The sequence below is a fragment of the Platichthys flesus genome, chromosome 8 (genome assembly GCF_949316205.1).
Source record: "Platichthys flesus chromosome 8, fPlaFle2.1, whole genome shotgun sequence".
NCBI classification, from domain to species: domain Eukaryota; kingdom Metazoa; phylum Chordata; class Actinopteri; order Pleuronectiformes; family Pleuronectidae; genus Platichthys; species Platichthys flesus.
The window spans coordinates 6372583-6396558 of NC_084952.1; the positions used below are offsets into that span (position 1 = coordinate 6372583).

Consider the following 23976-nt stretch of genomic DNA (forward strand, 5'->3'; position numbering starts at 1 on the left):
CACCTCGTTTACATTAAACACGAAAGCTGAAGATTTGAACGCACACACGTAACGTTAAGCAATACAACATTTATATTTAATGCATCCGGTTATTTCCGCTAGGGCCGAGAGTCACCGGGTAGCTGTTTCCGGGGGAATTGTTGGTTTGTGCGCAACCGCTGTGCGTCGCGTTATTAGTGCCGTGTCGAGGGGTCCGGAGGAGTTTTGTTTACAAAATGGAAGAATTTAAAAGCTGTAACCTGGACTACTTCCCCGAGAACATCCTGATAGACGTGCTGTCGTTCCTGAGCGTGAGGGAACTCGTCCGAGCTGGACGGTGAGACACATGTAACCCTGCTGTCACAGGCTTTTACCCATTTTCAACCAGATCCTCGTCCTGTGAGACAGAAACCTGCCACCTCTGTCTTTGTTCGGACTCCAGTCACATGATGACATTGTTTGTTGTGTTCACTTCCCCAGAGTGTGCAAGAGATGGAAACGCCTCGTTAAAGACCAGCGGCTGTGGAGGTTTGTCGACCTGACCGCCTGGAAAGGAGTAAGTTACTGACAGTGTGGTCTTTTTCATTGATCTTGTCATACGTCATGGTGTTTAGACACAGCCACACAACAATAGACACATTTCTCACACAAAACCAGGTGCTTCAACAACTTCCCCATTTTATTTGGCGATAAAGAAGAAAACCTGAGAGTGACTGAAAGCCTTTAAGTTAAAAATCCTTGAGTAACTTTGTCGCTCACAATAAATCACTGACAACAGAACCTCCAAGAATCATGGGATTACTGACAATCTTGTCTCTTTAAGGCTGTGATTATATTAAATTTACACACATCAAACCGACATTCGCATTTGGATGACCTTTACGCTACGTTCTTAGTTACGATCGGTCCTGTCTAATCTTTATTGTGTGTTTAACACAAACGACCTGAGAAACAAAACAAGGATCCTGAATACTTTACTTAAATGTTCAGGTTTCTGTTTTCCAGTGGGTCATTGTATAAAAGAGTTGGAGGACTCTTACATAAAATATGTCTCTGACCTTCTTTGACCACTTACGGCTTTGCTTATGATTTCCAGGGTCCAGACTAAACATTGAGACATTTAGCTTCACTCTCTGCACCACAGAGTTGATTTCCATGCACTTACATCTCCTCCTGACATGTATTTTTATCTCTTGTGTGTTTTTAGATCATTTAAAATAATCTTTAATGTTTAAATGTGAAATGTAATGTTTAATGCAGTATTTTTAATCACTTAAAAATACCTTAGTGTGTATCTTGCCCTAAGCCTCTTTTGAAGTAAACACTATAACAGATGGATTGTGTGTGTCTGTGAAATTATTGACATATTCTCTGTTTTGCCTCCCATCCTCCACTCTCAATACACACACATATTCATGGACTGTCCACTGTGTGTAAGGTGACGTCCCGTATTCTTTGGGTCCTGCTGCGTCAGTATCTGGGTTGTGGACTAAGGTGCCTAAGGTTGCGTGGTTTGCTGCTCTCGGCCCGAGGCGGCACCTTTCTCTCTGAGTCTTGGCTCAAAGCTTTGGCCACAAAGTGCCCTCGGCTGAGTAAGCTCTACCTCCTGCACGCAGACCTGAGAAGCCTGTCCAGCTGCCAGGTCCTACCTCCATCTTTAAAGGTGCTGGAGCTGCGTGGTTGTGAGCTGCCTCGCAGCTTTTTCAACCAGGCACTGCCTTCTTCACCTGCCCAAGAAAGAGCAGAAGCCACATCCAGTGTTGGTGCTCAACGGCAAGGACAGGATAAGAAAGGAAAAAAGCTTGGCTCTCCATCAGGGATTCCTATTGAGACCTTAGTCCTCAACAATGTGCCCTCTTTCACGGACCAGCACCTGCAGAGTCTGATATCATGGGAGAGGCTCCATCGACTGGAGCTGCGAGACACGTTTCGCGTCACTGCCAATGGGCTCAGGAACTGTGCTGCCAAGGAGGGCGTCTGTGGTGTCGAAGGGCTCTACAGGCTCAAGTTTCTGGAAATAGGCATCACTGGGCGGCAGGGCTACCAGTTACAGATGGCCTCCCTGGGTTTAGGGGCAGGATGGCTCGGACTGGAGGAACTGAGGCTGGGTGGTAAAGAGGTGGGGCCGGGCCTGCTCTGTGCCAGCCGCCTGAAGGACCTGAAGAGTCTGTGCCTGTGGGCTTGCACCCTCAGCGAGATGCAGATAGTCCGGAGCTGCCGGATGCTCCGGGGACTTTGCCAGCTGGAGTTTTTGGACGTGACCTTCCAGCCTCGGCAGGGTCCACCAGTGTTGGAAGGGGAGGGTGGTGGTGAAGAAGAGCAGGAAGGGGAGGAAGCTGCAGATGAAGAAAGCAGCAATGAGGACAACAAGGCACAGGACATGAATGATCCTATTCCTAGTCTGCGTCGCTCACTGGCTGTCCTGCTGCCATCCTGCGCACTAGTTTTCACCAACTGCTCCATTCAGATTAATGCAGATTAATGACATCTTAACTGCTGCTGGCCAAAATAATGAAATCTCCTTCACACAGGCATATACCATTTTAAATAGCATCATTGATGTAATTATCAATTTAAGTTTTTATTATTGCCCACATCAGCTTACAAGATACGACTATTTCATATGAACCAGCTCACCAGTGCAGCATTTATGTTTTCAGACCTTATGAGTCAGCAAGTTTTAAAATAACTAAAAAAGCAAGTACTCTGTGAAACTGAAGAAATCAAAGTTAGCTGTAATTAAATAGACTTGATGTCTTTTGAATCTGTTAACTCCATTAGTTAGAGGAATAACAAGTCTCAACTTTGCAAAACTGTGGTTTCTAGATATGTGAAATAGAACATAAGATGCACAGCCTTCCACAATATAAACATGAACTCAGACAACCACTTGCCTCTAATTGTGAAGGTCCCCTTTGTGGAGCCAGAATAGAATTGATCCGTCGATGCAAGGTTTCCACCGGGGCTTTTTCTTTCATAGCGCTTTACAGCACAAGTTACATCCACCCATTCACATAGGCACAGAACTACTGTACACAATGTATTTTTAGATCAGACATCATTTAGACACCGTCAGCAAAGCCATCAGAGGAAATTTGTGGCTCAGTATCTTGCTCAAGGACACTTCCTCGTGCATCACTGGAACTGGAGATTGAACTACCGACCTCATGATCCACAGCCGCCCATCGGCAGCATCAGATTCATTTTCATGGATTTTTCTTTTCATGACGTCACACAGTTGCTTGATGGAGACCAAGTCAACACCTTGAACTTTGTGATGATTGTTGTGTGCCAGGGCACATTCCCCTGGTGAGGGAGACCACTGCCACCAGGGAATGCTGCCTGCAACAATCTTTAGGTAAGTGGAACATGTCAAACTAAGGTCTACCTGAATACCAGGAGCTAAGTTTTACCAGAGAGCTTTGCACTGTTCTAGCTGGCTTGCTTTATTTTCTCATAGTCCTTCCTGGTGCTATTTCTTCTGCAGGTAAATTACTCACACACATCAGGCCGTCAAAATGATGAAAAAGAAAACATGAATCAACTTCAAGAACTGAGTGTTCACTGGCTGCCTAACACATCCCACTTCTTGACGGCTGTCACTGTAACTAGATAATCAGCTGTTAGGTTTTAATGTTGTGGCTGTTTGCTGTATGTGCTCTTCATGGAGCTAGATTTAACGATGAAGTATGAAAATATTTCTTTGAATAATATAACTACATGACAATGTTGGCTATACAAGACAAATTGTGGGACTTCAATACTCTGAAAATCGTGTTGCCACAAAGCAGCCTTGCTAAACTTGGAACTGCCAGGTTAGTAAAGGGTTTGGTGACATTGGTAATGTTAACAAAACATTGTGTCATGGTTTATATTGTCAGATCTTTACCCACCATCTACAATGCACATCCGTGGAAAGTCACTTCCAAACTCAACCAAAGTATTTTGAATACTCAGTTCGCATATTACACAACATTTGTAAGTATTACTGTTTGCCTGTAGAGACATGAGCAGCTGCAAGCGACAATGAGAGAGATTTGAAACAAACTAAAGGATATGATGCACCTGTTTCCTGTTCTTTGACACCCTTTCCACTGATCAGAGAAAAGTGTCTGTCACAAGCAGTGGTTTTGGTGTTTGTCAGGTTTTGTGTTTGTTGAAGAGCAGCATACCATTTTTAAAGTCCTCTTTGTAAAGTCTTGTTTCTATTTTATTTTATTTTACTCCTTTAGAACTTATGAAATGAAAAAAATGTAAAGGGAGGTCATAGATAACTGTTTTTGACATGATTTCTCATGTAAATAACAAAGAAGGTTGAAATCTTAAATGAGAAACTGGTTTTGAATAAATCTATTTTGAGCAAATAAAAGTTGGTGTATTTGTCTTGTATTTTGTGATTTGATTGCATCATTCACCAAAAACCTCATTAAAGGTTACAGCAGTTCAGAGACAATGACTTTATGTTATACATTAAAAAAACAACGAACCAGAAAAGGAAAAGGAAACACAATTATTATTCAGATATTAGTGTTGTCTAGTTCAAATAAGTCCGAAAAACATGATATGTTTCAGGAAATTACATATGTGTAAGAAAAGTATTGATAAGAAATGTTCCTTCATTTGAATAGTTAATTTATTAATTTCATGTGTTTTTCTAAAATAGTTTCATAGTGGAATAAAAAAGTTTTAATATTTACATCCAAAATTTTAAATACATATTTAAAACACACCGCCATTGTTGCTGAAAAAGGAAAAGGAGAAGAAGGCGGTTCTCTGTCTGAGTAGCACCGGTATACACCAATCACAGGCGTGTTCCCGCAGTGACTCTGGCCAATGGGAGCCTTCCGTGTGAAACGCACCAACCAATCGCGTGTGTCGAGGCTGGCTTTTTGAAAACGTTGGCGGCGCAGGAAGCAGAAACCAGCGGACTGAGCTTCACTGAGGCAACGCTCCGTGTGTACGCCACCATGCAGGTAACTATCAAGGATTCAATGGTTCTGATGGTGAAACGAGAACTTTACTTCCGCTCGGAACCTGTAACCGTTTCTCTCGGTGGACGCGGGTTCGAGTTGCGTGGCTAACGTTTGGTGTGGGAGCTACGCTACACAGCTAGCTTACATGTAGCATAACGCCTTGCTAGCGGACAATGACAACAAGTTGAATATAAAGTGAACACACGACGAAGGAAATACTAAAGTGCGGATTTATAATGTCAATTAACCGCTGCTGTTGAACTGGGGTCAGGGCATAGAGTCCGGGTCCAAGGTAAACAGTGTTACTTGGACTGGGGCCTAACGTCATTGTTTAACCACAGAGACGTGAAGATAAAATAGTGTTTATCTGTAAGGATTATTTAAATCACATCCTGAAATATGACAATGCTGTGGTAATAAATCAGGTTTTATATTGCACCGAAATGTGGTTCTGTTATCATTGTAGTGGTACCTTTTTAACTTTACACACACTATTTCTTGAGATCGTCTAATCTGATGCATGGACACACATCCTGAAATGAAATAATAAAATACCAGACGTGTACAGTCCTAATCCGAACATGGGAAATCAAGGACATTCAAGAAGTCTTCAAGCAAACAGGGAAACCGGTTGAGTTCTTTCACCTCTCAGCCAGCCACAGTCTACACAGAGAAGAACCCTGATGAAGTTGCCATCTTGGGTATTCTCAGGACCAGTTGATACATGCATACCTCTGGCATTGTCTAAAATAAGTAACATGACTCAATGCTAAGATAACGCCTGAATGTCAAGAGAGACGCAGTCAGTAGCTCAAATACGCTGTAAGTTAATGTCCACTGTGTGTTTCTTTACAGAATAAGGAAAATAATGAGCCCAGGGGCTTCCAAAGACCGGTACGTAGTTATAATTGTAAACACATTTAGATTTGTTATCTGTATTTATCTCTGCATGAATTTAAACTTCATGTGTTGTCAGTGATCACTGTTTTAGTTCCTTCCAACCTGGTCATTGGGTCACTCATAGCTGCAAGTTTGTGTTTTTGCCTTTTTGAATTTTAGTTTGCAACCCCAAACATGGTTTCTGGGCCACAGCGTGTTCTGGTGAAACCTCGAGCAGAAACAGACAAAAGTGCAATCGCAGGTAAAAAGAAATCTCCCTCCTTACTTACAGAAACAACTGTCCTCGGGAAAAATGCCTGTTTTGATTGTATTTTCAATTGTAGGCCCTGGAAGAGAGTTAGTTGGCCCATCCTCCAGTTTAACTTCAAGGTAAGTGTAATCACTAGTCCATCTCCAGTTGTGTTTTTATGGATGATTTCAACCAGCCATCCAAGAGCCTTTGCTATTTGAGAGGTTAACATGAGTATGTCTGTCTTTGCTCCTTTCCACAGGAAAGTTACCATTGATGACTTTGACATCGGTCGACCACTGGGGAAGGGCAAGTTCGGAAATGTCTACCTGGCAAGAGCAAAGAAGCTGCAGGCCATCGTTGCACTGAAGGTGTTGTTCAAGTCACAGATGGAGAAGGAAGGTGTGGAGCATCAACTCAGGAGGGAGATCGAGATTCAAGCTCATCTTAAGTAAGTCTCCTGAAAAATACTGTTTTGCGTCACAAATGTAATGTTTTTATTTATGTATTTATTTGATCTAATAGTCATTGAAAGAAATAAAATATCATGTAACCTCACACTTTGAGTGTTTTGTGGTTTAGCCATTAATTCACAAAAGACATAAAATGAATTTCTCTTGGTCTTGGAAATAGCGTCAACAACAGGCTACCTCAAAATAAACTCAATGTTCTCCTCAGGCACCCGAACATCCTGCGCTTCTACAATTATTTCCATGACCGCAAGAGGGTGTTCTTAGTACTTGAGTATGCCCCACGTGGAGAAATGTACAAAGAGCTGCAGAGATGTGGAAGATTTGATGACCAGCGCACTGCCACGGTAAGAGATTAACAAAGATCTAAAAAAAAAAATCCATGTGCACTGCTTGTAATGTATGTTGGCATTTTGCCGTTATAATTCACCGCTAACCTTTTTTTAATTTTGTAGTACATGGAGGAGATAGCTGATGCTTTAATGTACTGCCATGAGAAGAAAGTGATCCATCGTGATATCAAGCCAGAGAACCTGCTTCTCGGCTATCGTGGGGAACTGAAAATTGCCGACTTTGGTTGGTCTGTTCATGCACCTTCTCTAAGGTGAGGAATCTGCATCACCAATGCACACCTTTGCTCAATTAGAAACTGTTGCTACTTCCTGCTCACCTTTTGTTTTACACCTTCTTAGACGCCGCACCATGTGTGGGACACTGGATTACCTCCCCCCAGAGATGATTGAGGGCCACACCCACAGTGAGAAGGTGGACCTCTGGTGCATTGGGGTCCTCTGCTATGAATGCCTAGTGGGCAACCCCCCCTTTGAAACCGCCAGCCATTCAGACACGTACAAAAGAATCATGAAGGTTGGTGTTCTTTCTTGGCGTCTAATGAAATAATATGAGCCAATCTTTTAGTCGTATGAGCTATCTAGACAACTGAAACAATTTATCTTTTTAATGTTTATAGTGTATCAGGAAATTCACACATTTCTATCCAGAAATCTCACATAAATTATCTATTTGTGCAAAGAGTCTAATGAATTTGAATATTGTGGTTTTGCTGACGCTTGATTAAATGAATAAGTATCTTCTTGTCATTTTCAGGTGGATTTGAAATTCCCCAAGATTGTCTCAGACGGTGCCCGGGACCTGATCTCCAAACTGCTTCGCCACAACCCCATCGACCGCCTCTCACTACAGAGCGTCATCGACCATCCATGGGTGCGCGCCAACTCCCACCGGCTCCTACCCCCGACCTACCCTTCCAAGAAATCCTGAGTCCACCTGGCCAGCCTTCTTACCTCCCTCTGAGGGGTGTTTTATATCCTCCACAAGAGACTCTGGGGCGGCACCTTTTGACTTCACTGCCATTGGCTTTAAACTGCCATTATTCTGGCACATTTTATGATGGGTATACATGCATACCGACTTTTTATGTTGTACAGTGTGGTGTTATTATCTATGTCTAGTACTTTGCCTCGGAGGTGTTTGTTATTTTATTGTCAAACCTTTTCTGCTCCTCTTTTTAAATGAAAAGCTCTGTTTTGGATTTCTGTATCTGAGGAAGCTGACTCCAAAGTGCTGTTAGACCGCCTGCCTCGAACCGAATATATTCTCTAATAGTTAAAGATGATGTGTACTGAGGGATTGGGTCGAAAGTGTGTTTTGTTTCCCTGAAGACTTTTCTTCAAACTCTAATAAATGATATAAAACTATTGTGGATATCTAGAAAATGATTTGCCTTATTCACATTTGGTTGTGGTTGCAGGACCAAACATTGTAGTACAAATTATTATTATTATTATTAAGCAAGTGGTCTAATACAGAATCAGCTAAATTTACAAAAGCGATTCAGTCAGTTACCTTTTGATGTGGATTTGTACACGATACAACATATATATTGAGTAGTATTTGTAGAACGTATGATTCAGACGTTATCCTGGAGGTAGCGTGGCCGAGCGGTCTAAGGCGCTGGATTAAGGCTCCAGTCTCCTCGGAGGCGCGGGTTCGAATCCCGCCGCTGCCATATTTTTGATTTCGTTTAATTTACTTTTATCATATTTCTCCGTCAAATAATCCAGCGCCTCTTCACTGAGCGCGTGCTGTAGTTAATCACCGTTATATCAGCGTCCTTTAACGTGAATGTCGTTTATTTGATCCGACTTTATATGGATCAGAACGCTAGAGGTCGCTAAATAACCACAATGTGCCACTGTGTTGGTTAAAGTTAACACGTCTACAGAGAGTTTTAAATATAAGATACCCAACTATTAAATAAAATTCATACATAGGGAACGTTTTTTATATCTTCATGTGATCTGGTGACTACAAACCAATAACAAATTATACAGCCACACTTGCCTTTTAAGTTTCCCTTCAACCTTCTTTAAACTTAGAGTAAAAGCTTCTGAAACTTGACAAACAGGCAGTGGGAGTCACCATGAACAAGATTCCGGTGAAACATCTGTGTCACCTCTCGAGGATACTATATATATGAGCAAGATTTGAGTGAAAAGAAGCAAATCTTCCTTTAAGTTTTCTATACATTTCTACAGTAAAAGCTTCTGAAACTTGACATAAAGGCAGTGAGAGTCTCAAGACTGGGTGAAATATCTGTCAAGGATTTCTTTAAATATATTAAATATGATAATTGTACTTATACAAAACAGGAAAACAACTCTTGCTTTCAGTTTTTAGTTTAAATAGAAAAATTGCAAATATCTTATTTAGTTGTTTTCTTCGTATCCCTCAACATTGAGAATCTACATAATTAAACATAAGTCATTATATTGGGCGAGAATCTAATTTCCCTCTCGCTTACTGAACCTTTACTTTGGTAGGGGAAACCGCGTTTTGAAAGCTCTTCCGGTTCAAAATCACCATGTTACAGTTCACTTCCGCCTCCAGCTTGACTCGAACTTCATGAACCACAACAGAGTCGAGACGCGTCCCGGTCTGATATGAGCCCGTGTTGTACCAGTGTTCTCTCGTTTAAGCAGTTTACCCTCCGCTCGGCTCAGACATGGCGGGTCTACCACCGGGAGACCCGCAGCTCGTCTCCATGATCGTCAGTCATTTGAAAACCCAGGGGCTCTTCGACCAGTTCAGGAGGGAATGTCTGGCAGACGTCGATACGAAGGTAAACTTCTTCATAACCCGACGATCCCGGGATGTTTAACAATAAAGTCTGAATTCAGGAAGCGGTTAAAGCAGTTTTTTTTGTTCTGCAGGTGCAGGTTTGATTCTGGAGCTCGTTTAGCTTCATGCTAGCAGTAAACAAACATGCTATTAGGAAACAAACAGTGTTGTTCATTAGTTTTACTGCTTCTGCTAACAGGGAGCTGTAGCTACATGTCAAGGGCTAACATGTTAGCTAGCTACAGTTTTTAATTCATTCCTATTCATTTAGTACTATTTCAAGTCAGAGGCTAAGGGAGTAAGGTGATGTTAAATCCTAACGTTTAACAGTTGAGATGCATTTCTGTGGCAGCTCGGTGTGTGTTACTGGTTTGTGATGTCAAATCTGCAAAGCAAACATTTATTTATTTATGTCTGGAGTTGAAAACCATGCACGCTGGACCAAATTGTGACAATAGTGACAATAAAGCATTGAATGGATACGTTTTGTGATATGATTTTATTATTGTCAGTTAAACCAGTTACCACACAGAAATATGTGGATGAATTCTTTATCAGAAGCTAGTGTTTATTAGCAAAACACTACTTAGTACTACATTAACAATTGATTGATTCATTAATCCACAGCTTTTTAGCAGATATCAAAGTTAATTGCTCCTAATCTGTGATCACTCTCTTGCCTTTTCTCCTGCAGCCCGCTTACTTGAACCTGAAACAAAGAGTGGACAACTTTGTGTCCAATCACCTCTCTAACCACACATGGAGCCCACATCTGAACAAGAACCAGCTGAGAAACAACATCAGACAGCTGGTGCTCCAGTAAGGGACCATGGACCATTTTTTTTTTTCTTTCTCCGCTTAGATGTTAAATGTCTAGTTTTAATGTGCAAATTGCTGAAAGTAGAATCAAACTGTTCTTCTTAGATCCGGGATGCTGGAGCAGGGGGTGGACAGGATCGTGGCCCAGGTGGTGGATCCCAAAATCAACCACATTTTTCGGCCACAAGTTGAGAGGGTGGTTCGTGAATTTCTGTCGCCGGGCAGCTACTCTGAAGAGCCACTGCCCCCGCCGCCTTTACCAGAGACCAAGCCAGACAGCAGCATTCCTGAGCAGGGTAAACAACACATCATGTCTAGCTATGCATGTTTGACCAGTAAAGGAGAAAAATCGTTCTCCCTCTTCATCCTGTGGTTTGAAATAATTTTCCAATCGAATCGCACATTGAACAGCTGTTAACATATTCATATATTCACAGCCTCGTCGTCTGCTCCAACGACGACAGCAGCCAGTGACGCCATGTCCATCCTGGACACGATCACTTCTCTCAATCAGGAAGCGAGTGTCCGGGCCAGCTCAGGCACCGAGAAAGGATTGAGAGGCCAAGCTTCAGACGACGACATGGATCTGGTGGAGGACGGCGAGCAGGACATGGTCATCGTGGAGGAGGGAGACAGCCTCGATGAAGGTACAACCTGGGAAGAGTCAGAGGTAATGAAGGTGGCATCTGAGATCCAGGTGCTGGAGGTGAAGACGGAGGACACTCTGAACCAGATGGATCTGGGAAAAGAGGGGTCAATAGAAGAGGTGAAGATGGAGGATGAGGAGGCAGGAGCTCTGGAGCAGACGGAAGAGCAGAAAGAAAAGGCCGCCAACCGAATCATCGGCAAACATTCAGAAGAAAAGCAGGACGATGAAATCCAGAAATCGACATGTCAGGCCAAGCAGAAAGCCAAAGAGAGGATCAAGGAAGGTGAGCTCATCGGTTCTCTGCATGTTTCTGTAAATACAGGCAAAGCAACCTGCCTTCAGAACCTATTCCTCATAAAACCACATTTCCATTTCAATTATTTGTTAAAAAATGAACCACCCTGTTAGAGAAGGTAATTTTCTTTCGAGAACTGTGTGGATGAAATCCAGATCGTAATTATGTGAATGTTGGTGTTAAACACAGTGTTATGTGTCAGCACATTAAAGTAATTTATCTACCAAAACCTCTTGAGTTTTAGCTTGTTCTAGCTCTGAATATGTTAGGATTTGCTTATTTTATATGTTTTATTTAATTGTAAACTGTTGGTGACGCAAATCAATGTGACAATCTCACAACAGGCTTTAGGGAATTCTGATGGCATTCAATTATGTCAGCTTCAGATTTTTCAATGGAGAATAATAAATACATTTGTCATTTTTATGGATATCTGATCCACCGTTGCCTCTCCCCTTTCTTTATTTCTAAAACATTAATGTGAATATTTGTAAGAGATGTGTAGATAGTTGATCAGCTGACTCTGGTTCCTTCTTCAACTATATATTTGATCACACTATAGAATACTCTCTGGAAGATTCCGACCTGGATGGCCTGAGTGACATCACAGTGAGCTCTGTCCACACAAGCGACCTGTCGTCATTCGAGGAAGAAAGTGAGGATGAGGAGCTGCCATCGGACTCGTCCAAAGATGGGGAACTTTCGTCTGATGGTCTCAACCTTTTTACTTGTGTTTATAATTAACTGTATCATGAAGTGTTCAATATGGCCTCTACTACAGATGTTCTTGTTCAGATGCTTGATTGTGAGCTTTTGTTTGTGTTTTTCTCTAGATCAAGATGAGAGAGCAGGAGAGAAAGATGCTTCCGGTGAAGAGGAGCGAAAGCCTCGCCGAAAGGCCTACGTCCACAAGCCCTTCCTCTACTCCCGATACTATAGTGACTCGGACGATGAAGTCACTGTGGAGGAACGTCGGAGATCTGCAGTAAGTTGTTGGTTAATTAATGGATCATGAACATGAATCTTTATGCTCCTTCGTCATTCATCTGTGTCTGTTTCCTTTACTGTGTCTCATAGGCAAAAGACAAAGAGGACCGGCTCTTCAAGAGACAGCAGAACAGAGAGCGAATGGAAGAAAGGCGTAAACAGAAAGCACTACAGGCGGAAGAACAAGGTAATTATATTTCTCACATGTTGGCCGTCTACTTTGAAAGCTGTGGGCTTGATTTCATTCAGAGTCTTCCTCCATTTTTCTCATCCCATGTTTTGATCTAAAAAAACGGAAATTTTTCAGTAATATTAGACTAATAAAGGTTTAGTCTGGTAAAAGAAAAAATCATTTTCTTCTACTTGGGCTTAAATTTCTTACCTTAAACTTGTAGTCTCTCTCGTCACAGCTTTGTTTCTGTAACACTACAGTTTCCTCGAGATTCTCTTCAAACATGCTCCCACTTTAAGTCAGAGAAATTAAATAGCAGTGTTGTGTGTTATATTGCTTGGTCCTGCTGTGTGTTCCCATTATCCCCATCTAAAAGACAAGTCTTCAAATTATCTCTGTGTACTTTCACTTTCACATCATTAACCAGGCTTATTTCCAACACAGATCGGAGAAAACAAAAGAGTGGGGACTCTGCTGGGGCGGAGCGACCCAGGGCCAAAGAGGCTCGCAAAGAAAGGAAAGTTCTGGAGAAAAAGATGGCTCTCAACAGGAAGAGGAAACTAGACTCGCGGTATGTCATTTTAAACTCAGATTCTAATTCCTATAACTGCTGCAGTGTACACTCTCTCAATAAAAGCATTATTTTCTGCTTCAGGAAAGAGGGAGATGTAACTAGCAGGAAGAAAGGAGACACAGGAGGAGAGGGATCCAGGAAAGTGGTATGTGAAACCTGTCGAGAGTAAAGCAGATTCACCACAGGTCAGGATTGTGTCTTTGGATTGGTGAAGTGTAATAAAGCAGCATTGTGCTTTGTTGTTCTTTGAAATCAGGAAGGGAAATCTTCTACTTCAAAGACCCCACAACCAAAATTGATAAGAAATCTCTCAGAATCTGCCTCATCTGACGAGAGACACAGAAGGACGAGCGGCAGCGTTTCAGAAGATTCCAGTGAAACCAAAAAGGTTTCTGACAAAAGCCGGACACACTCCTTCATCCTGGATTTGGAACAAGGTTCCCAGGAGGTTCTTAAACAACGGTCACTCGGAAAGTTTGACCGTCCGTCGCGTAAAGAACCTCACTCCAAGGAACGCAAAGAGAAAGAGCGCAGCTTTTCTGACGAATGTGCCAAACTCAAACAAAAGCAGGAGAAGAAATCTGAACACCAGGCGGAAGAATCTCAGCACAAGGAAGGTGTGAAAGGGCCCTCTGAAGAGAAAGGTGAGAGGAAACCAAAGGTTAAAAGTGAGAAGAAAATTGCAGTAAAGGCGTCTGACTGCGTCGCTGACGAGGGTCCAAAGAAGGTGAAAGCTCCATCCACTGAGGCTGTCAAGGCAGAGAAGGACAAACAAAAGGACAAAGTTAGGGAAAAGGATAAAAGCAAGGAAAGGGAAAAGACTAAAGGAGAGAAACCTTCAGTTAAAAGTGATTTCAAGCCGCTGCTCCGCCCGGACTCTGCTGGTTCCTCCGAGGATCGGTCTGACATGGAGCCTGGGTCAGACGGCAGCAAGAAGAAGGATAAACACCCCAAGGAAGGCCTGAAAAGGTCCAAGAGCCACACTGAGGACAGGCCAGGAGACAAACTCAAACCTGCAACAGATAATAAAGAGGGTGAGAAGGAGAAGACTAAACCAGATCAAGACAATCAGAAGAAGTCCAGCTCTGAAACAGAGAAAGATCCCAAAAAAGTCAAGACAACAGAGAAAGTAAGAATCCTGGAAAAATCAAAATCAAAATCCAAAGAGGAAAATAAGATTCCGTTGTTGTTAAAGACTGATAAGAAAGTTCAGAGTTCAGATGTCAAAAGTGCAGGAGGTGCATCTGTCAGCAAACCTGAGGCCACGAAGGAGAAGAAAAAAGAGGCGAACTTGAAGGAACAGAAGAAAGTGTCCGAAGAACCTTCACAGGAGAAATCAGAAGTTAAGAGTGCGAAGAAAAAACTAGAGAAGAAGGACAAAGTGCCAGAAAAGAAAGATGAGAGTCAAGAAGGGAAGAAAACACAGAAAGAGGACAAACTGGAAAAGTCTGATAAATCTTCGAAGTCCTCCACTTCCTCAGTGAGTGTTGAGGCAGAAGAGCCGCAGAAGAAACAAACTATTCCCCAAGACACAAGCACTGACTCTGAGCCGGTCACCACCACCGTCACCTCCTCGTTCTCAGACGACACCTGCGACGCCTTAAGTGACATCACCCCCGAGCCGACCGAGGGAGAAACAGAGTCGGGACTGGGCGACGTGCCCGCTGTGCCGGCCGAGGCCGACGCCCTGCTGGCTCTCATGGCTGTCTGCACCTCAGCAGAGGCCAGACTTCCACCTGAGAACATTCAAGAGGAGGTGACCACTGAGATAACGCTTCACGATGCAGACATGAAAATGAAAGAGGCAGCTCTGACTCTGCTGTCCATGGATCCTGCCAGCGCAATGGCCAAAAGGCTAGTAAGTCAAGATACGAAGGTAGAAGCAGAAGTGGAGCCGACAGCCGCACAACCCATGGAGACAACTGTGGCTGAAGAGGAAGAGCCGCGTCCTCCAGCAGACGAGCAAACAGCTGCTGTAGCTGAGATCACAGCCACTGAGACGTCACCGACTCCATCTCAACAAACTGCTGAGATTGTTGATGAAAAAACAAAACGTGCAGGTATGTGTGAAAAGAAGGAAGATACTTATAATTATCTCTGTAAGCATGTCAGAGTGTTTCCATAATTAAAATCCCAAAAATGAATCTTCTTCTAGATGAGTCTAAGGGAGAAACGGTTGCGTCAAAGGTTGAAAGTTCTGAGACTCTTGCTCCAAAGGTAAAGAAGCTTTCATCTTTGTGAAATTCAAATGCATTAAACAATTTTGCTGGTCCCAGTAAACGTCGTTTTGATCAAAAGAAAAAGTAACTAATTGAAATATTGTCTCACAGGAGGACGACACCACCTCGACTGAACCTCAGGCTTCTTCGAAAGACGATGAAGTCAACGTGGCAGAAATGACTCCTGAAGTGCAGCTGGATGAGAAGCTGGCGTCACCAGCAGCCCACAAAGAAGGTAACTTTACTGATTTCAGCTGAATCTTTCCTGTTGTATTTTTCTGTTGTATGTGCAAATATAATTGTTTTTGTGAATGTGAAAATTAGAATCTTTTACACCGACCAGTCTTTGTGCATCAACCTCATGGTTTGGTTAAGTTTATTTCACATAACATAAATACATAATACATAATTTAATTAATTTGGGGGTGTGGTAGAACACATTAATGACTTAAATGAAAACCATTCCCAAAAGATATACACAAGCTGTTGTACAAAATCACACACACGGGTTGTAATTTACTGTTAAAGAAAAAAGTTTGACAAGTATTTGTATAACATAAAATATTTAGTGGCATGAATATATGCAATATTTACAGTGTAGATAAAAGATTTAACTTCATTACTTTCTTAGACATTTCAGCTGCTGATGCTGTTGCGTCTGAGACAGAAGAGGTCACAGGAATCTCAGAGGAAAACTCAGAGGCTGCTGTTTCTGATGCCCCAGAACAAGTCTCTGACATTTCCAGTAAACAAGGTGACTGCTTGAAATCTTGTGACTTGTTTAAAAGAACAACATGGTTTTATTTGTAATCATTCATTTAATACCCCTTCCTTAATGTAGATCAATGTGATCCAGATCCTTCAGACACAAAGACGAGCCCCGAGGTGAGGATTGGAATCAGTGTTTCACAAATTTTAATCGCGTGTTTTCAATTGAGACTAAAATTCAAATATATCTTTCAATAGGCAAAGGAGGAGGTCCCTGAGGAGAACCCGGCCAAGATGGAAACGGACAACAGTAAATATTTTATCAACAGATACAAATACAAAACAATAGAACTTTATGCAATGCAAATCTTAAGGGAATTAATCAAATCCATGTTCCAACTTCTTTTCACCACTAGTCCAACATGAGAGTAAGAAGCAGGAAGAGGGAAATGTTGCAGATGAGAAGAATGAATCTGTAAGTGTTCAAACTTAATACTCACATTGAATTATGTTTTACTTTGTTGACCTTATGTTGTCATGAACTTTGTTTAGATGGAAACTGATGTTCCAGAGAAGATGGAGGAGGTCACAAAACCTGGGCCTCAGTCCAAACTCGTCAAACAGATCAGTGAGTCATGTGACCTATAGAAAGAGTTTTGAACACTTTAATTAATAATATTAATAATAAGATAATTTACAGTTTGAAAAAACTGCAGGGGATGTTTTACAAGGATTATGGGTTTATTTTTGTGTGTATTATTATTTAAAGTAATTTTCTTGTCTTGTTTTTTCACACGAGTCATAAAGAGCACACTGGACCTTCAGGAGTTTCAACAGAAACGGATTTTCATGCAGTTTTCTCTTCCACTTCACTCATTCATCACTTATTGTTTGTCTTTTTCAGGCAGCATATCCAGCACAGACAGCCATGACGATGAGAACGGATCCACCCTATCAGAGAAGGTAATTTTCTTTCGGGGACTGCATGGATGAAATTCAGATCGTAATTATGTGAATGTAGGTGTTGCTAAATGTCAGTCTGTTCTAATGCCCGCTTTACTTTGTATGAGGAGAAGACGGAGGGAAGAGGAAGACGTAAAAGAAAACTGTCCAGTCAGAAAGATGCAGCAGTAAAGGAATCTGGTAAAGTAGCAGAGATTCAGAGATTATTCCAATTTATTTTGTCTGACCTTGTGCAACCATATTACTATTTGAATTGTCATAAGATTTAAGAATTAATATTATTAGCTTTTTAATAATAATTTCTGAAAAACAATATTAACCTCTAACCATTCATGGATGAACTGAATCCACTGAGTAACTGACCTGTCTTGATGAGGGTTTCAACCGATTATTAATATGTTTTTGTATTTCATCAGGTGATGAAACGGATGAGAAGCAAAGTAAGAATCAACCGTCTGTTGAGGTAAATACAACCTTCATTGTAGTAATGTAAGAAATATCAACCCTTACGGGTTCATTTTTCAGTTTAACTTGAGTCGATATTGTTTAGCTCACTTTGAAAAATAATATTAACAGGAAACAGAGCAGGAGAAGGTCGTAGAAGTCAAAACACCTCGCAGGGGACGATCATCCAGATCATCAGAGGAGATGGAGAAGGACCGACCTAAAGAACCGGAAAAGTCTGAGGAGGCTCCGAGCCGCAGGGGGAGACGTTCAGGAGCCGCATCCAAAGAAACCACTGCTGGTAAACTGCACCCTTTAAATAAGAAATATAGTCGTTGTTGAGTATAGAATTATTTACAAGTATCTTAAGTTTCTATTGTTGGTTTTTGACTTCAGATAATCAGAAGAAAGACGACGGTAAAGACGAGGAGGACGCTGATCAAACCACTTCAGACAAACCTGAAGAGAAGGTTTGTTGAGAGCAGTGCACCGTGTATTCAACATGTAACAGTACCAGGTTTATTTGTTGTGCTTCTGACACTGTTCGATGTTCAACATGTGTACCTTGAGTGAAAGTTCTTACCAATATGACAAGTAACTTAAAGCCCAATGATGACACCTATGGACCAAATTGGTGTCCTGCACCCAATTGGCTCTGTAGAAAATTCTACTACAGTCCCCTTAAACTCGATCAGGCCCAAAAATATAAATGCCTGATTTATTTCAACAGGATCCATGAATTTTTTTTATTTTTTAAATTTCCCAATTTCTAGACAACTGAAGGTGAAAGTGCACCAAAGGAAAGTGATGAACAGGGAAGTCCGGTCCACCTGCTGACTCCTGTTCCAGACGACTGTGAAGACGCAGGGAACTCAGGCTCAAGAGAGACGACTGAAATCCGTGAGTTAGTTCTTAAATTCAAGTCACATGTCTGAGGTGAAATTACCAACGTAAAGAATAGGTGAACCAAATCTCAACAGTTAATATTTGCACAAATTTGCGTGTCTCTACTTCGCTGTCATCACTGTTAACAACCTGTAAAACAACCTGTAATATGGCAGCTGGAGTTTTTATGAGGGGGGACTGGGATCTTTTCCATTAGTAAAAACTAAACCATTTTTTTTCTGGCTGATCGTATTCAGGAAGAGATGATGAGCAAAAGTGTGAAGTAGATTTCATAAATTATATTTCTCTTCCAGGTAAACCATCACTGAAGAGAAAGAGGTCAGAAGAGCTGGATGAATCTGTGGAGGTGAGAGTTGTTGTTATGTTATCTCTTCAGGATCCTGTTTTTTTCATCTCTATCCACTTCCTTTATCCCTTTCATGAAAGATGGAGTTTCCTTTATCCACATTGTAATTTGTGTGTCTTGATATGTGTTCATATAGGAAACCCAGGAAAACAAGATGGAGGAAGACGAAGAGGAGGAAAACAATCAACAGGAGCAAAGTGAGCATGAGTCAGAAAAAGACAGTGGTAAGAAAGCTCACATACAATCACCCACAGTACAGTATACAAGTTATATAAGAGTGAAATTAGACCAGAGGCCTTTAACCACATCAGTTATAAAGAACAAGTTACTTGAATGATTGTTGTCTCTGAATTGTACATTCATTTTTTCAGGTGCTTCTTCAGTGAGTCGGTCAGAGGAACAGGAGGAGGTCAAAGAGGAGGGCAGCAGCAGTGAGAGGAAACCTGATGATGTACGTTTGCATATTAATATAAATGTTAGTTTGAAATATCCTGAATCCATTGAATCAGCTTTGTTTAGTGACATGAACTATTTGATTTTAACCGCTTTCCTTTAAAAGTCTAATAGTGTCTTGTTTATTCTTTTCACCCAAGAAACTGAAATCTGATTCATGTAAACAATATGTTTTAGTAAGAGCCTGTTATTTTTTCTCTACAGATTGAGGAGGAGCAGCAGCAGGAGGACCAGGACATGACCCCAAAGAGGAGTGTCCGGAGAGGGCGGCCCTCGAAGGCAGCAGGAGCAGCCACAGACGATTCAGGTGAGAACATTTACTGCTCGCTTGAAAGTATTATCAGGCAAAAGTTCTATATTCAAAAAAGCAATTTGTCGCTTTCAAAATATGTTTCTAGCCCACGTAAATAAAATCCTTGTTTTCCATAACTGTCAATCATCTTTTCCACAGAGAAAAAGGCAGAAGACAAAGAAAGTGAGCAGAATGATGAAGAGGAGGAGGAGGACGGTGAGGAAGGGAAAGGAACTGCAACCAGAGCGACCACACGGTTAGCGTCTCGTCTGGAGGCTGAAAGGTAAAGTAACAGCTCATGGACACAACAATCACAACCACCGTTCTGATAGAAACATACTGAGAACATATCAGGTCTGAACACAAACATGCATTTTAAACACAGTTTGATTAGTTTGTCTGTTAAGATCATCTACAGTAAAAGTTCTGCTCTGTAAATCAACAGACGACAGGTTTGTATTTCATAACGTGTCATGAAATCAAGGTCGTCAGTGCAAAGACAGCAACTTAAAACTCTGAGGCTCTGTATCATGAGCCTGTACAGCTGAAGTCCTCTGAAGTCAGATGTGATGAATGCATCTTTGATAATTTCCCAGCTGAGTGTTTGCACTCTGAAGGCATCATCACTGTCACATCCTATTAAACCGGAGCCGAGGAGATTTAGTACTAAAGCAACAACTGTTGTTTCATATTTGTTTTTACTGCTTCTCAGAAACAAGCCAAGTAAACCCTCCACCCGGGCAAGTCGACAGAGCGGCAAAGAGGAGACCGCAGCTGGCACACGGTGAGTTTGTTTCACTGAGGTTTTGCAGAACCAGCGAGCTCGTTGGGAGAATCCGACAGAAACCCGCCTGCTCGCCTGCCGCCCTGTGAAAGAGGACGTTTCACCAAACCTCTTCCTGGAATTTTCAAAACGTTTTCAAGTTATTTGCGTCCAGAATGAAAATAAGAAATCCTGCTGCAGTGCCAGAGCTGTTTGAAAAGGAAAGGTATGATAAACACCGGGAGTTAGTCTACAGGTGCATTGTCACAGTCTATCAACAATAAGTCAACTTCTTTACATTGGATTTAGGAAGAGGAGGCTTTGTGTCTAATTACATGACAAATCAAAGGAAATCCTGAAATAGTCTGACAACATAAATTATCACAAATTGCACCTAAAAAATTAATAAATTTCCTACTAATGAACTGCATAGATTTTCCTATAAATTCAATACACTCATAGATCACCACAGACACAACATATAAATTATATATATATATATATATATTTGAATGACTAATTGGTCTGCCAGGGGTGATTATTTATTGATTAATCTGACCATTACTGAATTAATCATCCTTTGGTCTGTGGTATAATATTTATCCCAGAGGCTGGAAAATAACTGACAGTTAATCGGTTATCAATGGTCATTGTGGATTATTTTTCTAATAGTCAAATGCTTGTTTCAGCTTCAGGTCATAAATATAAAACAAATCAGCCAATATTCTTTGGTAAGTACAATCTGTCAAACAAACATTTCAAAACATCTGTATTTCTCAGTCTCTTCATCTTTACGGATAATAGGCTGATTTCCAACACTCCAACTGTTCACTAAATTTCCAACGTCCACTAAAAAAAGTACCGTTGCTAGAGATCAGGTAGAATCCAGTGGACCCAACAAAAATGCATGGCTCAAAATGTCCAGGTTAGAAATCCTCTGAAACACACCTCCTCAGTACGTATGTTTTCGGGAGGACACTGTTTCATTCATGAATATGCAAATGTGTTTTTCGTCACGTCTGTGAGAAAATGTATTTCGACTGTCTCACTTCCTTATTTTAGGGTTAGTTTTATTTCTTTTTATTGTGTCCATGTGTGGTTTCAGAGCAGATTTAGTCAGAAATCTAAATTCATCTAGTTCCTGAACATTTCAAAAGTCCTCAAGTCCTAAACGCTCTTCTGAAATCGGCCTCCTGCCGTTGGCTCTGTCCAGCGGTTACATAAACACACCAAGCCCCGTCTTTGTGCTCGTTCGGGGTTATTGCAACACTTCTCTTGAATAACTCTTGAATTAACGAAGACAAACATTTACAGCCTTTCGTACGACACTTAAGACAAACGCACTGACTTGCTGCTTGGTTTCCCCCCCCCCCGCAGCGGATCGAGGGGCCAGGCCGCGGCGGCTAAGGGGGGCCGTAAACGGGAGGCCAGCCCCCCTGCGGCGCGAACCCGGGGAGGACAGAAATCAGAGGAGCCCCCTTCCAAGAGAGCCAAACGCTGAGGCCTCTGACAGCCGCGGACCCGTTTGCCCCTGCACTGTTTTTGCTGCGCTCCATATTCAAGTCAGTTTTGGTGTTGGTGTTGGGGGGGTCAGAGGGGCCTCCGCAGAGCATTAGCACCTAAAAGTGTTTCTGCTTCATTGACTGTAGATGTTTAAAAAGCTCTGGGTAGTATTATACACTCTCCTCTTCTGGCTAGGTGTAAACCTGAGGATCTTTTGGAGAAATCCCCCAGAATACTTTGAATAACATGTGGTTCGGATCAGACACCATCATTCCTGTGATCATTCAGTAATGCCCACTGAACCAGAGTATTTCTGGCCAATCAGACGCGTAATGTGCCGCTGTGCTGTGAGATAAAGAGGATTGATTGAAATTTGCCGTCAGTCGGACAGAGACCTCCACAGACATCATAGTTATTCATGTTGTTTGTGATTTGTTGTGTTGTAGAAGGTAGAAATCACCGAGGCATTGAGAATCCCTGGTGAATTTATTGTTTTCTATTCATTCTGTGAATGAAAGGAGATGTTTCTCCCTCTTTTTTAAGGTTTTATTTTTATACGTAATACTCTGCTTGTATCTCTCTGTTGAAATAACATTTGTATCAGTCACTGAAAGGAAAAAGATGACGGAACACGTTCTATAAACTCAGTCTTCTTCACAACATATTTTCTACACTCACTGCAGATAAAGTGCTGTCTCTCATGAAGGTAGTTTACATTTTTGTATTGTTTTGGAGTTCAGTGTATGTCAGTATAATGATATCTCACCCGTCTGTTAATGTTAACACCGTTTTTTCATTAATGTAAAAATGCTGAATATTGATTTCCTTTTTTATTCTTTGAAACAAATATAAAACACTTTAGGTTCTTACTTGTGATCTGTTATTTCTATTTCTAATTATTTGTCAAATCACTTGTTTCCAAAAGATGTTTGTTCCCTTTCACCTTCTTTCCCTTTTCTCCAGACAGGCACATTATATCTGACACTGAGCAAAGAGCCGGTGGATGATCCTGTGTAATCCCACTTTTAAAGACCAGATCTTTCTCTGAATTCCATTAACGTTGCTTCTTATCATATCCGAAACATTAACATTCCTTATTGGTTGAGTCACGCAGCTCCAGGAGATACCAACGGTTTCCCTTTCCCTTATCAGCTTGGAGGTTATCTTGTCCGTAGCACAACAATTACTTATTTCACTAAACCATTAGCTAATCTGTTTAATCCCCAGTGTGACTACTGGGGCGAGATCTAACCCCAAAAGGAAATATCTGCGGATCAAAGGTAACATTACATCCATGCAGTGAAATAATGTGCGCATATCTAGGATATTATTTTTAAACCATCACTCTGATGGAGATGTAAGCACACAGTTAAATTATATTTTAGTGATTTCCTGTTTATTTAACTTAGCACATATTACACCCTAGTCATCCAGGGAAGGATCCTCCTGTATATCTGTCCTCCAGTCTTTGAATTGTTCAGTAGAGGATTCAGAGTTTTAATATGTTTAAACTTTTACACTTCCATGTGATTTAATCCACATATCGTCTTATTAAAACCTGTTTGTGTGTCCAGGATAAACTTACATGATACTTCAGGTCTATAGCTGCGAAAGGAAACTGAAACCTTTGGAGTTCTTTGTTTATGAAAAGCTAAATCCGAGCACAGAGCAGAATATACAGTTTTTTATTAACCCATCACTATTATGTCTCAAACATTATCTCGTCCGTTGGCTGAATGGATTGTGCTGTCTGTAACGTGTAAATAACCAGAGACTTCCACCAATCACCTCGGCCTGCAGGAGAAGAGAGGACATTCCTGCCTGCTAATGGAGGAGAAACCTGACAAACTCAGAATGAAATATTCCTCCGTCATTATCACGTTAGGACCCTTTAATCGCTGCACCTGAACCTGAGGCTCAGAGACGTTGCAGAAAAGCTCCTGTGGTCCCGACTTGTTCCAGACGGCTGAACCTGATTCCCTCCAGGTGCACCTCTCTCAGGTATTTCCTGGTGCTGCAATCCAAGCCTTTAAAAAATTAGCACCAAACTGTTTAAAAGGTCACGGATCAGCTTTCTTTCGGGCACCAGGCCTGGCAGAGCAACAGCGCTCCTTTCACTGCACGATGCCACTGGAGACGTCATTTTATTATGGTCATTTGCATTGTAATTCAAAATGATTTTAGAAAGTGC

The 23976-nt window shown here is 41.6% G+C and overlaps 3 protein-coding genes and 1 non-coding gene across 5 annotated transcripts; all 4 read left to right on the forward strand.

Annotated features, from left to right (window-relative positions):
• Positions 1-141: 141 nt before the first annotated feature.
• On the forward strand, positions 142-4343 carry LOC133958591 (F-box/LRR-repeat protein 12-like). 2 transcript variants are annotated; one of them, XR_009921708.1, is made up of 4 exons: positions 142-316; positions 460-535; positions 1418-3337; positions 3467-4343. XR_009921708.1 is itself a non-coding variant. In XM_062393479.1 (3 exons), exons 1-3 carry the CDS (start codon positions 216-218, stop codon positions 2459-2461), a joined length of 1221 nt encoding a protein of 406 aa, XP_062249463.1. In that variant the 5' UTR covers positions 142-215; the 3' UTR covers positions 2462-4343. The 2 variants fall into 2 exon arrangements, 1 of the variants encoding a protein (XP_062249463.1); XM_062393479.1 differs by having other exon boundaries at positions 1418-4343.
• Positions 4344-4835: 492 nt separating this feature from the next.
• On the forward strand, positions 4836-8270 carry aurkb (aurora kinase B). Its single transcript, XM_062393480.1, has 9 exons — positions 4836-4952; positions 5808-5846; positions 6012-6093; positions 6176-6221; positions 6344-6532; positions 6760-6898; positions 7007-7155; positions 7244-7418; positions 7659-8270. The coding sequence occupies exons 1-9, from the start codon at positions 4947-4949 to the stop codon at positions 7830-7832; spliced, it is 999 nt and encodes a 332-aa protein (XP_062249464.1). The 5' UTR covers positions 4836-4946; the 3' UTR covers positions 7833-8270.
• A 228-nt stretch (positions 8271-8498) lies between these two features.
• trnal-aag (transfer RNA leucine (anticodon AAG)) lies at positions 8499-8580 on the forward strand. The gene has a single exon. It is a non-coding gene; the product is annotated as a tRNA-Leu (tRNA).
• An 887-nt stretch (positions 8581-9467) lies between these two features.
• bod1l1 (biorientation of chromosomes in cell division 1-like 1) lies at positions 9468-22654 on the forward strand. The gene is made up of 30 exons (XM_062393478.1): positions 9468-9693; positions 10387-10511; positions 10617-10807; positions 10949-11443; positions 12018-12167; positions 12289-12440; positions 12533-12629; positions 13059-13185; positions 13270-13333; positions 13445-15248; positions 15344-15405; positions 15519-15642; positions 16039-16161; positions 16249-16292; positions 16374-16425; positions 16532-16590; positions 16668-16743; positions 17020-17078; positions 17189-17258; positions 17495-17541; positions 17655-17823; positions 17919-17992; positions 18296-18422; positions 18722-18774; positions 18911-18998; positions 19146-19225; positions 19432-19534; positions 19679-19802; positions 20232-20303; positions 21660-22654. Exons 1-30 carry the CDS (start codon positions 9577-9579, stop codon positions 21781-21783), a joined length of 5052 nt encoding a protein of 1683 aa, XP_062249462.1. The 5' UTR covers positions 9468-9576; the 3' UTR covers positions 21784-22654.
• The last annotated feature ends 1322 nt before the right edge of the window (positions 22655-23976 follow it).